This window comes from Leptidea sinapis, chromosome 31, assembly GCF_905404315.1.
Source record: "Leptidea sinapis chromosome 31, ilLepSina1.1, whole genome shotgun sequence".
Classification (NCBI taxonomy): domain Eukaryota; kingdom Metazoa; phylum Arthropoda; class Insecta; order Lepidoptera; family Pieridae; genus Leptidea; species Leptidea sinapis.
The window spans coordinates 5,191,807-5,208,321 of record NC_066295.1 but is presented as its reverse complement, the minus strand read 5'-3'; the positions used below and the strand labels follow the sequence as shown (position 1 = coordinate 5,208,321).

The 16,515-nt window shown below is 38.8% G+C and overlaps 1 protein-coding gene across 1 annotated transcript in view; it reads left to right on the top strand.

Annotated features, from left to right (window-relative positions):
• The window catches only part of LOC126973992 (uncharacterized), a 57,491-nt gene that overhangs the window by 27,083 nt on the left and 13,893 nt on the right, over positions 1-16,515 (top strand). Inside the window, exons 5-8 of the mRNA XM_050821340.1 lie at positions 7,384-7,468; positions 13,408-13,471; positions 14,133-14,271; positions 15,186-15,296. Of these exons, the coding sequence (XP_050677297.1) occupies positions 7,384-7,468; positions 13,408-13,471; positions 14,133-14,271; positions 15,186-15,296 (399 nt within the window). The remainder of the gene's footprint in view (positions 1-7,383; positions 7,469-13,407; positions 13,472-14,132; positions 14,272-15,185; positions 15,297-16,515) is intronic.

The following is a 16,515-nucleotide window of genomic DNA, read 5'->3' as shown; positions in this document are numbered from 1 at the left end:
TGTACATCATATCAATACGCTGATGACACTTGTCTTGTAATCGCTGATAGAAACATTGATCAAGCACTTGAGAACCTTCAGTTTGACTTCGACCGCCTTAACAAATGGTGCCACGACAATAGGCTTGTCCTCAATGCCGATAAAACGAAATTGATGCATATTCGATCACCATATCTTAAAACTAATTATCACAACAAACAGACACAATCAAGAAGCTTAAGGCGCATTGCCATATGTGTTTTCATCAAAAGCTACAAATATGTAGCTGTCCCACTATTGAAACTGTTGAAAATCATACGTACTTGGGTTTAGTTATCGATTGTTGTTTTAACTGGCTCCCCCATATCAATACTGTATGTGACAAACTCAGAGCATTTTTAGCCAATTTAATTTTAATAAAGGGTAGAATACCATATAAAATATTATTATTATTATATAACTCACTAGCCGATTCCATTATAAGTTATGGTATTACCAGCTGTGGCAGAACATTTAAGACCTACCTAGATAAAATACAAAACATGCAAATTAGGATAATTAAAGAAATAGTCTCCCCAGTAGTAAAAGAACAACATAAAGCGAATGAATATAACGATCTCTTCAGGCACTGTAAAATCTTACCAATACACACAAAATTTAATTATTGTCTTCTTAAGGAACAATTTTTCAATCATGAAATTCAAAGTAAAATTTGTCATAAAATAACCACTAGGAAAATCACAAATAATCACTTAAAAACATTAAAGTCCAATAACATTTATGGTTCGCGCACAACACAATATTTGGTTCCTCGGCTATTAAATGATATTGATCCATCTGTAAAAATTTGCATCACCAGAAAAAATTTTAGAGATAAGTTAAAATTGCAATTTTTGAACACCCTGTAGCTTACATTCTAAGTAGGTCAAATATCGGATTCTTTGTCACCGCCCACCGGCCGAGCGAATAGACATATCGCTGTGCGTGTGCGACGGAATAGCACGATCGAAAGATAGCCGTGTCCCGTTTTCGCATAGAGATATGAATCAGCGATGACCGGTTGAATGCGAATCTGATCTAATGATGCTTTGCTTGTAAACCTTGTGTATGTACTTACTTAAGTTTTTTCTGATCTTATTTTAATTATCATTGCGAACTCAACTCATGTTAGCAATCCGGACAAATCTTCGTGATTTTTGGTTTGCTGTTTTATTTATATAAATATGTAAAGTTTTAAATAAATATATTAAAAAAAAAAATTGATATAATATATTGAGAATTTGACGTTGATAATTAACGTCATAAGTATGTATGTATGTAGTAAAGTCATGGGATACTCATCCCGACTTACCTGTCCGGAAGTTGTGGTATAGTATACGGGTATGCGACCCCGGCTCCTCTAGATGTTACTGTCCTAATCCTTGCCCTCCTGGGCGGTAATATCCTACATTTCCTAGTTCCCACTTTAACTTACCATTCTTCCTTTTCACACCACCTTCCCTTTCCTTATTCCTACCCTCTCCGCCAATCTAACGGCTGCCGCGCGGATGGATGAATGGCTAGGGGCAAGCCTAGTCAGCGTGCCACACTGCCCTGGGACCGGGCGACCCGGAATCAGGCTAGCCTTACACTGGCATGCGGGGCTCTGCTGGGGTGGACAAACCTTTCCCTTGCTAGTCGTGGGAACGCAATGGAGAATAATAAAAATAGGTTAATTCACCAAAATAGCGGCGATGTGGTTCGCCACCCATCACGTCTCGTTTCTCGCGGGGGCGAAAAGCGGCCCATGGAGAGCCGCTTTGCTACGTCGAATGTAAGAGGAGGAGTGGATGATAAAGTAGATGAAGTATGTCAGATGATGGATGAACGATCCACAGATATTCTGTGCGGGAATGAAACGAAGAGGAAAGGATGTGACACCACGGTTCATGGTCCCTACACGGCATACTGGTCCGGAGTCCCCCAAACCAACCGAGGCTGTCAGGGAGTTGGTGTGATTCATTCCGCTCGAATAGTAGAATGTCTGATAGAGCATGAATGTGTTAGCCCAAGACTTCTCTGGATTAGGTTAAAAGTCGGACTCACTCGCTTGTTTATCCTTGGGGTCTATGCACCAACGGATCTGTGCGGAGGTGGGTCATCCTACCTAGGCCCTATAATTTTTGCACTTTACTGCGCAGACATTGTAGAAAGTATTAGACATTGTAAGTTCCACTTATATGCTGACGATATACAATTATATATTACATGTAAGCCTGACGATGTTAGTAGCACTGTTACGAAACTAAATGAAGACTTACAACGTATTTCAGAGTGGTCAGAGTCTCATACACTATTATTAAACCCCGATAAAACGAAGTTCATGATATTAGGAACTAGAGAAATCAGATCGATATTATTGGCCAACAGCATCCATTACTTCAAATAAATGAGAAAAGTATCGAAAGAGTTAATGAAGCACGTAACTTGGGTTTATTAATGGACGAACAGTTAAGATTTGAGAAGCATACACTCACTACCGTCCGAAACTGTTTCTATCGACTTAAAATTTTATACAATATTCGGAATTACTTGAATGTAGGGACACGTATCAAGCTTTGTGAGAGTCTAGTTCTATCTAAATTCAATTATGCCAATGCAGTTATAAGTCACAGGCTCTTAGCAAGAACTAAAAATCTTATTCAGCGGGTACAAAATGCCTGCGCTAGATATTGTTTTAAAATCCCTCCTCGTGAACATGTCTCACCATATCTAAATAATGCTAAAATGCTAAAAATGGAATATCGGCGACAATTGCATTTCTTCTTTTTGGGGTTATAAAATACAAAATTCCACAATATCTTTATACCAAGTTACGATGGTCTGCTGACACTTGCAAGTATCACACTAGAGCTTCTCCTTACCTGCTCTGTGTACCACCACACCGGTCAGCGGCATTCGAAGGAGGCTTTTGTTATAATTATTCTAAAATATGGAATGACTTACCTCCTCCCCTTCGTAATATAAATAGTGTTTATACCTTTAGAAATAAATATAAAACGTATTTGTTTACACTTCAGTTGGGCCTCTCTCAAAATAAATCTTAATATGTAGTTTTAAAAAAAATCACGCCGCAAATCTCTTTCATAGTTTGAATGAATATATTTAATGTGTATATGGATATATATGTTTATATATGTATGTATATATATTTATATATTGGGCATATAAAATAAAAAATATAAAAAACCGGTATGCACACAAAATTACATACAAATTGGTACAGCCGTTTCGGAGGAATTTGGTAAGAAACACCGGGACACGAGAATTTTATATATTATATAATCAATATATATCTAATTAATAACTGTTACGATCTAGCCGTCTACTATAATATTATTTTTTACCTTATGTTTTGAGTACTATCATTTATTTATTTTTATTTATTACATAATTATTGTATTTAATAATGGAAGCACTTGTGGCTGTTATCGCGACGGCCGGCTTATTGAAGGTAGCTACTGAAAATCAGTGTTGGGTGATACCCAACTAATATGCTGAGTAGCAAACCTTTTTGGGACATAACACTGCAAATACCACCTTATTATGTTGATATAGAATAAGCCTTACTTTAGTTTTTTAATGTATGTTAGTTTTACTTAGATTAGGTATATTATAGTAATTTTTAAGATAAGTTTTTTCATGTTATTTGTTATTAAATTTTGTAAATGTTCTCGTGTATTTGTAGTGTTTGTTCCAAATAAAGATATACTTACTTACTTACTCATTAAAAGCCAAAAAAGAGAGAGATGAATTTTGGGACAGCATGAGAAAGGTCTTGAATAAATGCGGAGAAAATGAACGGATCGTGATGTTAGGGGATTTTAATGGGTGGGTTGGAGTAAAGCGTGATGGGTATGAAGGAGTTCTGGGTACGTTTGGGGACGATAGAGTGAATGAAAATGGGAAAAGCCTGCTTGAAGTATGCTTGGAATGGAATCTTTGCGTGGCCAACACAATGTTTAACCACAAAAAGATCCATTTGTATACAAGAGATGAGGGTGAGTCTAGAAGTATGATTGATTTTGTAATTGTGGATGAAAGACTGAGAAAGAAAGTACTAGATGCTCGGGAATACCGCGGTGTAGGCCTCGACACAGACCACTTCCTGGTCATTGCCCGAATGCGTGGCCTTTTTAAACGTTGGCGACACCGACGAGCTGAGCCTACGAGTGTTTTGGACAGAGTAAAAGTGGAAAATCTACAAGAAAAAGAAAGGAAAGACCAGTATGTAGAAAAACTGAAAGAAAGTTTTAAATGCATAGAAGAGATAGATGTGATTGAAGATTTGTGGGAGACATTTAAGAAAGGGGTCGTGAATGTTGCTGTTGAGGTATGCGGAGTAGCTAAAAGAAGGAAAGGAAGAAATAACTATAATGTGTGGATGGATAAAGAGGTTCAAATGGCGGTGCAAGAAAAGCAGAAAGCGTGGTTGGATTGGTTAGCAACGTAAGTATAACAGATTGAAATCAGCAGCGAAAGCAGTTGTGTCTAGAAAGAAAGAACACCGAAAGGATGATTTTGATAGGAGGCTCACTGAAGATTTCCAGTCAAACATCAAGTTCTTCTGGAAATCCATCAAAATAGCCAAAGGAAAAACTTCTACCTCGGAGCTCAGTATAATCAGGAGTCAAGATGGGAGCATTATAAGAGGAGAAGAATGTGTGCTAAAGAGATGGAAAGAGTATTTTGAAAGTTTGTTTGAAAGAGAGGAAGTGCATGAACAACATCCGGCAGCTTCTATCGAAACTAATATGAATGTTGATGAAAGTGAGATAAGCATGGATGAAATAGTGAAAGCATTGAAAAGTATGAGATTAGGTAAAGCTGCAGGGTATGACAGGATTACCGTCGAGATGCTGAGGGCTGGTGGCTAGCCAGCTGTACCGCCTCTTCAATTTGTGCTGGCGAAATGGGCAAGTACCAGGAGACTGGTGCAAAGCTGTAATCGTGCCATTGCATAAGGGAAAAGGGTCACGACAGGACTGCAGAAATAACCGCGGTATAAGCCTTCTCAGCGTCGTCGGTAAATTATATGCAAAAGTGTTGATTGAAAGAGTTGTGAATGAAACAGACGAAAAAGTATGGGATGCACAAGCGGGACTTAGAAAGGGAATGGGATGTACGGATCAGGTCTTTTCCTTGCGGTGTATAGCCGAAATGTTTTTGGCTAAAAACAAAAAGGTCTATTGCGCGTTCGTGGATCTAGAAAAGGCCTATGATAGAGTTGTGAGGAATTAATTGTGGTCAGCATTGTCCGCGAACGGTGTGAGCAGTGCCCTCATACGAGCATTGCAATCTCTTTATAGAGATTCTAGTGCTTGTGTAAGGATAAACGGGACATACACTGAATGGTTTAATATCGAAAAAGGTGTTAGACAGGGATGTGTAGCGTCACCGTGGCTGTTTAATCTGTTCATGAACAATTGCTTGACAGATTTAAAAGAGAATGAAAGTGGGTTGAGAATGAATGAGTTACTCGTTAAATGTTTTCTCTATGCTGATGACCAAGTATTACTTGCATTTTCGGCCGAGGAGTTGCAGGAGATGGTAACTGCTATGAATGGAGCTTTTGGTAGAAAGGGAATGAAGATGAATGTAAAGAAAACGAAAGTGATGGTGCTTGAAAGAGATGAGGTAGTGACAGACTGATATATCGTGATTGGAGATGAAAAAATTGAACAGGTGAATGAGTTTGTGTATCTGGGTTCTAAATTTACAAGAGATGGAAAGTATGAGAGTGATATTGAAAGAAGAGTGAATGCAGGAAACATGGTGAATGGAGCTTTGCACTCCTTTATGAACAGGCAGAAGGTGTCTAATAAGGCTCGTTTGGCTGTGCATGAGGGGGTGTTGGTTCTAACACTCATGTACGGGAGTGAAAGTTGGGTATGGCAGAAGAAGCATGAAAGCAGAATAAATGCAGTTGAGATGAGAGCGTTGAGAAGTATGATAGGAGTTAAACTGAGTGACAGAATAAGAATTAGTGAGATAAGGAAACGTTGTGGTCTGAAAGAAGATGTTGTGACAAAAATTGAGAAAAGTATGCTGAGGTGGTTTGGACATGTCGAGAGAATGAATGAAGAACGATTGACGAAGAAAGTGTATAAGGCCAGTGTGAATGAAAGTGTTGGAACGGGTAGACCTAGGCGGACGTTTCAAGATCAAATCAGGGACGTCTTGAAAAAAGGCCAGGTCAAGAGTACCCTAAACCGGAGAGCATGTATGAAAGGAATAATGAAAGTGCACGAAGCGAAAGAAGTATGTAAGGATTGTAGCAAGTGGAAAGAAGTGGTATCTGCCTACCCCTACGGGAAAGAGGCGTGATCTTATGTATGTATGTATAATTAACGTCAACTGTTTGACAGAATTTTTATGTGGAGAAGAATATTATTTTATTTTTACTATTATCCACGCAATATTTCCACGTGTTATGAATATTTTACATTTAAGGTTCCTTATGAGTTGTTAGTTTACACTGTTCTATTATAATATGGCAACTCAATCTGGAAAATAGTAAGAGCAGCTGCTATTAGCGAATTATTGAATTTCTAAAATTCTTGATTCTTTTTAAATTGTTATTTGTAATACATTTAATTATAACTTAAATAATGTAATACACCTTTAAGCTACAATGAGGCGCTCATATAATAAACTTATGTATTAAACTAAGCTCTGCAGTATTTGCGATAGAAAAAAATTGGCAGCTGAGAGATGTTGAAACGGCTAGACTTGTGTATCTCAGCTACTATCATGGTGTCATGTCCTACGTCCTGTCTTTATATTGTGGTGTAGGGCCGCATATATTGACAACATATTTGTGCTGCAGAAAGGGCAATTCGAGCAGTCTATAAAATGCGTTCAAGGGATACATTGACAAAAAAGTTTAGTGAAATTAATATTATGACAGTACACGGCCAGTACATATACGAGAATCTCCTGTACGCTCATAAACATACATATTAGCCAATTTAAAATCAATAGTGATGTACATAATGTCAATACTTGAAACAAATATAAACTCGCAATTCCTTCTACGAGGCTCCGTAAAATTCCTTAAATCTTTTAAAGTGGACTGTTTTATATTTTATAATAAACACCTTAATGATATTAAAATATTAACAATTAAAAAATTTAAATAAATTGTTAAAAAATAAATTAACATCTAAGGCCTAATTTGAAAGATTATTTGAATGATAAAGATAGTTGGGATTAATGTTTCTTAATTTTGTGAATATTGTTAAACTCTTGAATTTTAATGCTATTGTAACTTTTGTACTTTATCCTGACTTTCACTAAATAATTTATAAAGCTTTACAGTGAATAAAGATTTATTTGAATTTGAATAACTATATGTATTTCCAGGGCCTACCAAAGGTGTTAGCGTGCATAGATCTGGCGTTGCAACTTGAGTTCCAGCCGGTTAAGATAAATACTGTGCTTATGAAAGGTGAGTATTTATTGAATTTGCAATCTTTTGAGCTTATGCTGAGCATGCACGCACAGATCATACAAATAAAAAATAATGTTATGTTATATATAGGCGGCCCCGCGCGTAGTGGCCAGGGTAGCAGCCACATAAGTGGCGGGGCAGGAGGTGCTAACAATCCCCGGATTCGGAATCGCTACAACCGACGAAGACCATTGGCCCTGGCAACGTACAATGTCAATACACTGCGGACCGACGAGAAGTTGGAGGAACTGGAGGAAGTTTTAAGCAGACTACGATGGGATATCATGGGGTTATCTGAGGTCCGAAGACAGGGTGAGGACTCGATAATCCTTAATTCCGGACACCTGCTCTACTTCCGGGAGGGCGATCAACTGTCCCAGGGTGGTGTCGGGTTCCTCGTGCACAAGTCTCTCTTCAGCAACGTAACTGAGGTGGAGAGCGTGTCGAATAGGGTAGCGTACCTAATACTCAGAATTACTCAACGGTATTCGCTGAAGGTCATTCAGGCTTACGCTCCGACTTCGACACACTCAGACGAGGAGGTGGAGGCCATGTATGCGGACATCTCAACAGCCATTCACACTCCTAAAACCCACTTCAACGTAGTTATGGGAGACTTTAACGCAACTTGGGGAAATTTGGTTTTGGAAATCGGAACGCCCGAGGCCAGATGCTGGCTGACTTCATGGAGAAGGAGGATCTCTATATGATGACTCCTTCTTCATGAAACCAGAACAACGCAAATGGACTTGGATCAGCCCCGATGGTGGCACCAAAAATGAGATTGACTTCATCATGTCGACCAAAAGACATATACTTAATGATGTCTCTGTGATAAACTCAGTGAAAACTGGGAGTGATCACCGCATAGTAAGAGGCACATTAAATATAAATTCAAAACTGGAGCGGTCTCGTCTGGTGAACTTTACGCTCCGGCCTGCACCCATCCAGATCCAAAACCCGGACAACTTTTAACTCGAAATTGCAAAACCGCTTCGAATGCCTCGGTGAATGCGTTGACGTGGACGAGTTTAATAACAGGTTCGTGGCAGCTGTTCAAACGGCAGGGTCTAAGTTCTTTAAGACCAGCCGTTCAAAAAGAACCGGAAAAATCTCAGACACTACCCTCAAATTGATGGATGTAAGACGCCAAATGGCCCTTCAGTCGCCGGACGATGCATCCCAGTATAGGCAGCTAAATAGACAAATCTCCAAGTCATTGACTTGCGATATACGCCGCCATAACACAAATTGTGTGAAGGCGGCCATAGAGCGTAACAAAGGCTCCAAAGTATTCGCACGAGATTTGTCTATTGGGCAGAGCCAACCGACGAGGCTAGAGACAGGCGACGGCAGGGTCATTTCGTCTAAGCCCGAACTATTGAGGGAGGTCGAGAAGTTCTACGGACAGTTATACACGACTGCACGGGCACCTGTTACAAACAAGGCTGAAGACTCAAGAGCCAAACTAACCCGACGCTATACCGAAGGTATCCCAGACGTCAGCCTGTACAAGATTAGTGTCGCCCTAAAACAGCTTAAAAACAACAAGGCGCCGGGTGATGATGGAATTACAGCCGAGCTTCTGAGAGCTGGTGGTAATCGTGTGCTGAAGAGTCTCTAGAAGCTATTCAATTCCGTTATCCTCGAGGGCAAAACGCCGCAAGCATGGCACAGAGGTATAGTGGCGCTATTCTTCAAAAAGGGCGATAAAACGCTTTTGAAGACCTATAGGCCCATATCACTTCTGAGCCATGTATATAAGCTGTTCTCTAGGGTTATTACGAATCGTCTCGTGCGCAGGTTCGACGACTTCCGGATTCCGACAAGCCGACAAGCCGAAAAGGCTTTTGTACCATAGACCACATACATACGCTGTGGCAGGTTATACAGAAGACGGAGGAGTATAACCAGCCACTATGCTTGGCGTTCGTGGACTATGAGAAAGCCTTTGATTAGATCGAGATCTGAGCGGTGCTTCAGTCTCTTCAGAGGTGCCACATTGATTATCGACATATCGAAGCGCTGAAGTGTTTGTATGATAACGCCACCATGTCATTCTGTCTCCAGGATCAGCTCCCGAAGCCTATCCGACTGCAGTGGGGAGTCAGACAAGGCAATGTTATATCGCCGACGCTGTTCACCGCTGCATTGGAGGATGTCTTTAAGCTTCTCGACTGGAACGGGCTGGGCATCAATATCAACGGTCAATACATCACTCACCTTCGATTCGCAGACGATATCGTAATCATGGCAGAGACCATGGAGGACTTGAGCCATATGCTCGATGGCCTCAATACAGCTTCCGCAGGAGTAGGTCTCAAAATGAACATGGACAAGACGAAGATCATGTCTAATGCCCATGTCACACCTACTCCCGTAACAGTTGGGAACTGTACTCTCGAAATTGTTGACAAGTACGTCTATCAAAGTCACCGACATAGCCCAAATGATTCGGAAACTGAAGTGGCAGTGGGCAGGGCACATAAATCGACAGATGGCCGTTGGGGCAATAAGGACCTCCAATGGCGACCACGTACCGGAAGGCGTAGTGTTGGTAGGCCCCCCACAAGATGGACCGACGATCTGGTCAAGATCGCCGGTGTAGGATAGATGAGGCCAGCCCAGGACCGATCGTCATGGCGATATTTGGGGGAAGGCTTTGTCCAGCAGTGGACGTCTTTCGGCTGAAATCACGATAATGATGATGATATATATATAATTATATACGCACTGTAGAAGATTCTACTCATAGACAACAGACGCATTGGTATCTGAGTGGCTAATCTAAGGCCAGTAGTCTCTTGCGCCGATTAATAACAAAATTTGTCACCAAGCAACTAATCGCACGCAATACGCATATAATATTAATTAATGCTTCATCAGTGGTCAACGACCTAATCGCATCGCATCAAAGTTCTCGGTGTAACTCAAGTCACATTTAATTCTATAAACGCCGAGGGGACAGTAGCACCCACTTTAGCACCAGGATTTCGTAGAGGATTAGCGGGGGCCCCCAGCTGCAAACCATCTCTTCCTCGGAGTCTCAGGTACGTCTGTCTATTGTTTCGCCATAACTTATTTTCATTTTTAATATCATAATATGTTTTCCTACGCAGGCGCTAATACATAATTTGGTTACCTACGAGCCGTATGAATCAATGTTAATTTCATTAATTTCAATATATCAGGTTAATCACCTACTCACGAAAACGGGTCTGCGACTCCAAAAATTACAATAATCGTGACTAGAATAAGATTAATTAATTAGATTGTAAAAAAATACGCAATTATTTTATACTTTTTAGTGCACATTATATCTATTGTTTTGGAATAGTGTTTTTGAAGGCGGTTGTTTTTTTGTAATTTTTTTTTTGTATTATATGATTTTTAGTGAATTTGAAGTAGACTAACTAACAATTTGTCTAAATATGTGTAAATATACGAAATTTTTCAATGCAGCAATGAACGTAAGTACTTTGCAATTTGATAACAGACAGTGTTCCGTTACTTTGTCATGGATTCCGTAATAAGAACCTAACCAAACAATCTTTTAAGTATGTGCTTTCCATTAAAAAAAGAATCGTCGAAATCGGTTGGCGCGTTATTGAGTTTTTCGTAAATTTATCATCCACTTTGCTATACGTATGTATAGCAAAATTTAAGACTTTTATGGTTTTCTCATGGATTCCATTGTCAGATCTGGACCAAATTACAATGGGACCACTCGGGAAGCACCAGCTTATTTAAATAAAAAAAGAATTATCTAATAAAAAATTATCACCCAGTCGAAAGTTTTGAGGTAACAAACATAAAATAAAAAATACCGTCGAATTGAGAACCTCCTCCTTTTTTGAAGTCGGTTAAAAAAGACATGTTACAGAATTTATAAGCTTCATTCTAGATCACGTATTGCAGTAATTCTCTTGTTTTTACATTTTTAAATTGTGCTAATTTAATTATATTAAAATCTAAATCAATATCGTTAGAGACAAAGTTTTTATTGAATTAATTCATAGGTCTATTAATTGGAGCGCGGAAACCTTTGTGCGATATCTGTTATCTATGAATGTTTCTTGCGATCTAGTACCAAGTGTCGTTATTCTAAAATTGATATCTTGCAACAGTTCTGGAGTGTTAAGCAAATTACGACTAATTTTGTGTAACGCAGTCATGTCTAATACTATTCTCCTATCAGATAATGTTGTAAAATTAAAATGGTTGAAGGGTTCATAAGAACTTCATCTACTTTTATATAGTCGAAATGTATAGCACTCAAAAGCATTTTCTGAATTATTTCTATTTTTTCACCATAAATAGAGTAATAAAGATTCCAAATTACAAATGCATATTCAAGATGGTCTTATTAGAGTTTTATAAGGAATCATGTATGATAAAGGCTTTTTAAATTGTGTGGCGGTACGAAGCACAAAACTTAACATTTGATATGCTTTAGTGGTAATATAGTCGATATGAATATCTAATATAAGTTTTTCATCCACTATTAATCCAAGGTCCTTAATTTACCTTTATATATTATAGGTTGACCGCTGTTTTACGAAGTGTTTAAAACGAATATTCATGACAATTTGAAATTTTGTGATTCGTAAAGAATCTGTATTTAGTAAGTGAATGGAGGGGTAAGTCGCTTGTGGTGTTATCCGAAGTGATACCAAATGCAGAAAATTAAATTTGGAAAGCTTTAGCCAATTAATATAAAGATAAGCGTGCCTTAGCTTCTTGATATTTAAATAATATTTTTGATTCGAAGTGTTTCTATCAATGTCAGCCAACTTAATAATTTTGTTGAAATGTTATCATCTTGCTCTGAAACAACTTCATTTACAAGATTTATGTGACTTTTTATTCTTGTTTATTTCTCAAAAAAGGTTAGACACCAGTTTTATTCACACATTACAACAAACAATGCGTTCAAAAGAAATACTTACTTGTTCTGATTTAATAAAGTTTATTCGCCATCTTGTTAAAGTTCTTGAGCGTACAGCTACACATAATTCTGACCGGGCAGTAGTGCAAGTTAAGGTGCAAAGGTGGCATCACCTAAAGTCGCTTCGCTCGCGCGCTTTGAACTCTGTGCAGCACTGTTGCTTGCTAAAGTCCTTAACTACGTCTATGACATTTTTAAGAAACGTTTTCCCACTAATGATGTATTTGCCTTTTCGGATTCCACAATAGCATTGCGGATCCATTCATAATTTTTTGTATATTTGACTTTCAAGCCGGGGAATATTGATGCGCCATAATTATCTATTCTCTTTTCTATTTTTTGTTACGGCAAACTATAGTGCAGATGGTTCCTGTAGAAACAGAGAGATACCCATAGACAACAGACGCATTGATATCTGAGTGGCCTAATCTAAGGCCAGCTGTCTCTTGCATTAATAACAAAAATTGTCACCGAGCACCTGCACAGTTCGCACGCAATACGCATATAATGTTAATTAATGCTTCATCAGTGGTCAACGACCTAATCTCATGGCGTCAAAGTTCTCGGTGTAACTCAAGTCACATTTAATTCTATAACCGCCAAGAGTTTAGTACCACCCACTTTAGCACCACGATTTCCTAGATTATTAGCTGGGGGCCCCGCTCCAGACCATCTCTTTCTCGGAGTCTTCAGGTATGTCTGACTATTGTCTCGCCATAACTTATTTTCATGTTTAATATTATATGTTTTCCTCCGCACGCGCTACTACACGAAGTCTATGCCTCGTATCTATACAGATACGAGGCATACAAACATACGTTTGACATCTTTATACGTCTTTCATCTAACAATGAATATTTTTAATTAGCTGTTGTATATTGTGATGTTATTACTCGTGGAAATTGATGTTAGTATTTGTGGAAACTATTAACTTTAATGAATTATGATTTAGATTTGGGTGAGTGTGACATGACAGCTCTGTTCGCAGGTTTTAACGACGATGAGGTGTGTGACTTCGTAGAGTTGACGCGCGAGCGACTCGTGGAAGTCAGGTGAGTCTCCAGCGACGACCCTGAGCCGGCCGGGCAGACCAAAACAATGGAGAAAATAATAACAGTTGGAACATTAAACGATATTATCTGCTTAAATACTGCTATCTTGATTATCTGTTGTGACTACTGCCAAACTACTATAATTAATTTTTGAAGTAAAACTTCTTTCCGCACGCTTGACTTGGGGAGTAAACTGGTGAATGCGTGACGAGAGCGTTACGAACGAACGCTAGCTGCGCGAACGATGATTTCTTGTTTATTTCGTAAATTAATTTCGTTGTTGAACTATTTTATAAATTAATATTTTGTTTTACTTCAGTCGTGTGCTCTTAAAGCACACTCGTTTTTTTTTAAATTGTAAACCAACTCAATGTCTTTGTTGTTATTTCAAGGGATTAGAGTTCCGATTCGTAAAAGTGGTGAGCCGAAGGAGAACAAACGAGTGGGTCACCTGGTGTTACGTGATCACCGCCGCCCACATTCTCTTTCAACACCAGAGAAATCGTTGCCGGCCTTTAAGGTGTACGCGCTTTTTTTGAAGGTACCATATATGTATGCATATCAACCAGGAAACACCGCAATGTGGAGGAACGCCACACATCCAGACGACGGTAATGGTAAATTATTCATTATATTATATAGATGATACGTTTTGTTGAAGGTTCATTGAGTTCATGCCGTTCTCGGGCAACCGCTGGCAGGACTCCCGCATGGTGGCCGGCGCCGCCGTGCTGCGGCAGCTGCGCGAGCGATACCCGCGCCTGCAGCCGCTGGCGGCCGCCGCGTGCGGCACCGCCGCGGTGAGTGCTGCACTGTGCCCGTAGCTTCACAGACTCGGATAGATATATATATATCTCAGCGCTCAAAAGCCTAGATGGAAATAATGGTCCTGGTCCAGATTTTACACCTCCTAGTTTCTTAAAGGCCCGTGGCACGAAATTGGCTGAGCCGCTTCGAATGATTTTTAATAAGTCTTTACTATGTGGAACTTTCCCCTCAAGATGGAAGGGTGCGCACAGCACATCACGTCCGGTGTGGAACCCTTCTTACAAAGTTCATATCAAGAGGTTAGAACAGGCACAGCCCAAATTTTTATATCATCTCTCATATTCGAGTAATCTTTGTCGTCAGTTAGACTGCCACGAATCTAGACTTGTGCATTTTGACATGACACCTCTTGTACAGCGTAGGAAATTTTCAGACCTTGTCTTTTTACACAAACTAATTCATGGGCACATAGACAGTCCTCTATTATTAAGTAAAATTAACTTTGCTGTCCCACGGCAATGCAGCCGTATAATAATTAAGAAAACGTTCAACCTAACTACAACACGCACAAATTATGGTCAATATTTTAGTGTATATCGCATTTTTTCTCTTTATAATGAAGTCTGTCAGAAGGTAGACATAATATTCGATCCGTCAGTCCCTAGGTTCAGAAGATTTCTGCTAGAAAAAGCGGATTATTGATTTGGGGACTGTGGGGTTGATTGTGTTCATGTATAGCTTAAGTTATTGTTTTTTAGTTTTAAATAAAATCAAGAACACATTTAAAAGAATGCTGTGTTCACTTCCAGAAGGAGGCACTCTCGCCCCTACATGCTAACGTATTTTTCTGTTTTATACAATATTTAGAGTGTATCCCGGTTAGTGAACCTAATAATAAAGACCTGAAGGGCACTGCAATTCGTCCCTAACTGGCCGTGTTCTGCAGCGCTGGCGAGTGCCGGGGTACGCGGGCTCGGTGGGGCTCATCTCGTCCATGACACAGCCATTCTGCTCTTCCTGCAATCGACTGCGACTCACCGCCGACGGAAACCTCAAGGTGTGTTAAGTACATTTATCTGCACCCATGCTTTAAATCCTCTATTAAAGATTCTGCCAACATTAAAACACCCAATGTCCATTACCATTACATCATTACTAATAACCATTACATCATCCAAACGAGTGTTGTAATGACTGAATTTTTGAATTTCATAACAATACTCTTTTGTTTTTTTTCGATCCCTTCATGCGCAAAGAGTTTCAACAGACAGCCACATTCTTGTTGCTCGATGCGTGGTATCTGTATGAATTTGAAAAAAAGACCATTTTCATTTACGCGCGTTCCGAATTACCAGAACGTGGCGCGCCGTAAGAAAAACAGAGGTTATTCAAAACATTTTTCTTGAAAAAATGAGCGATTCAAGTTTTGACAGCACACCGCCGGATATTTTTAACGATGTAAAAGAACATAATATTCAAGTGAATTTTAATAATTGCACTATACAAAATGTAAATTATTACTAAAATGAATAATTCTTTCATTAATACTTAGATTATTTGTATATAATCAGTAATGGATGATGTTAGGTTACTACTTCGACTGACTGTTTTAATGTTGGCAGTAAGCTAACTATTTCAGAATCTTTTAAAGGATTCATATTCTGGGTGTAGATAAAGTCTTGTATGCTACTCATGTGATACTATTATCACACGAGGCGAATTTTAATACCCCATATTACACAACAGTTGCATAAATCTTAATATATATAAATCTCGTGTCACAATGTTTGTCCTCAATGGACTCCTAAACTAATGAACGGATTTAAATGGGAATTACTTCATGGAGTGCAGTTTGCTCCAAAGGATAGTTTTTATTTCGATTTGGGACTCATAATTATTTTTATTTTCAATATTTGTTTTGTATGGACATATTTTCTTTGAGAGAATTTATTGACGCACGGTTTGACAGTTCTGCTGTGAAACAATTTCATTATAACAACAGGCCGGAGCATATTTTACGAAATAATTCTTGATGTTATGAAATATTATTGACAAATTAATATAAAATAGTAATTTACTTATTATGTACAGAACAACGTCTGTCGGGTCAGCTAGTAACTATTATATTCGACTGTAGTCAATAAATACATGATGAAAGTAATAGAATTTAAGGTATGTAATTGCCTTTTTATTGTGATAGGTACTTGAAATTGACGTAGAACTTATATCTTTTAAAAATGTGCAACATTAGATTATCGACTTTCAGTTGCTTTTTC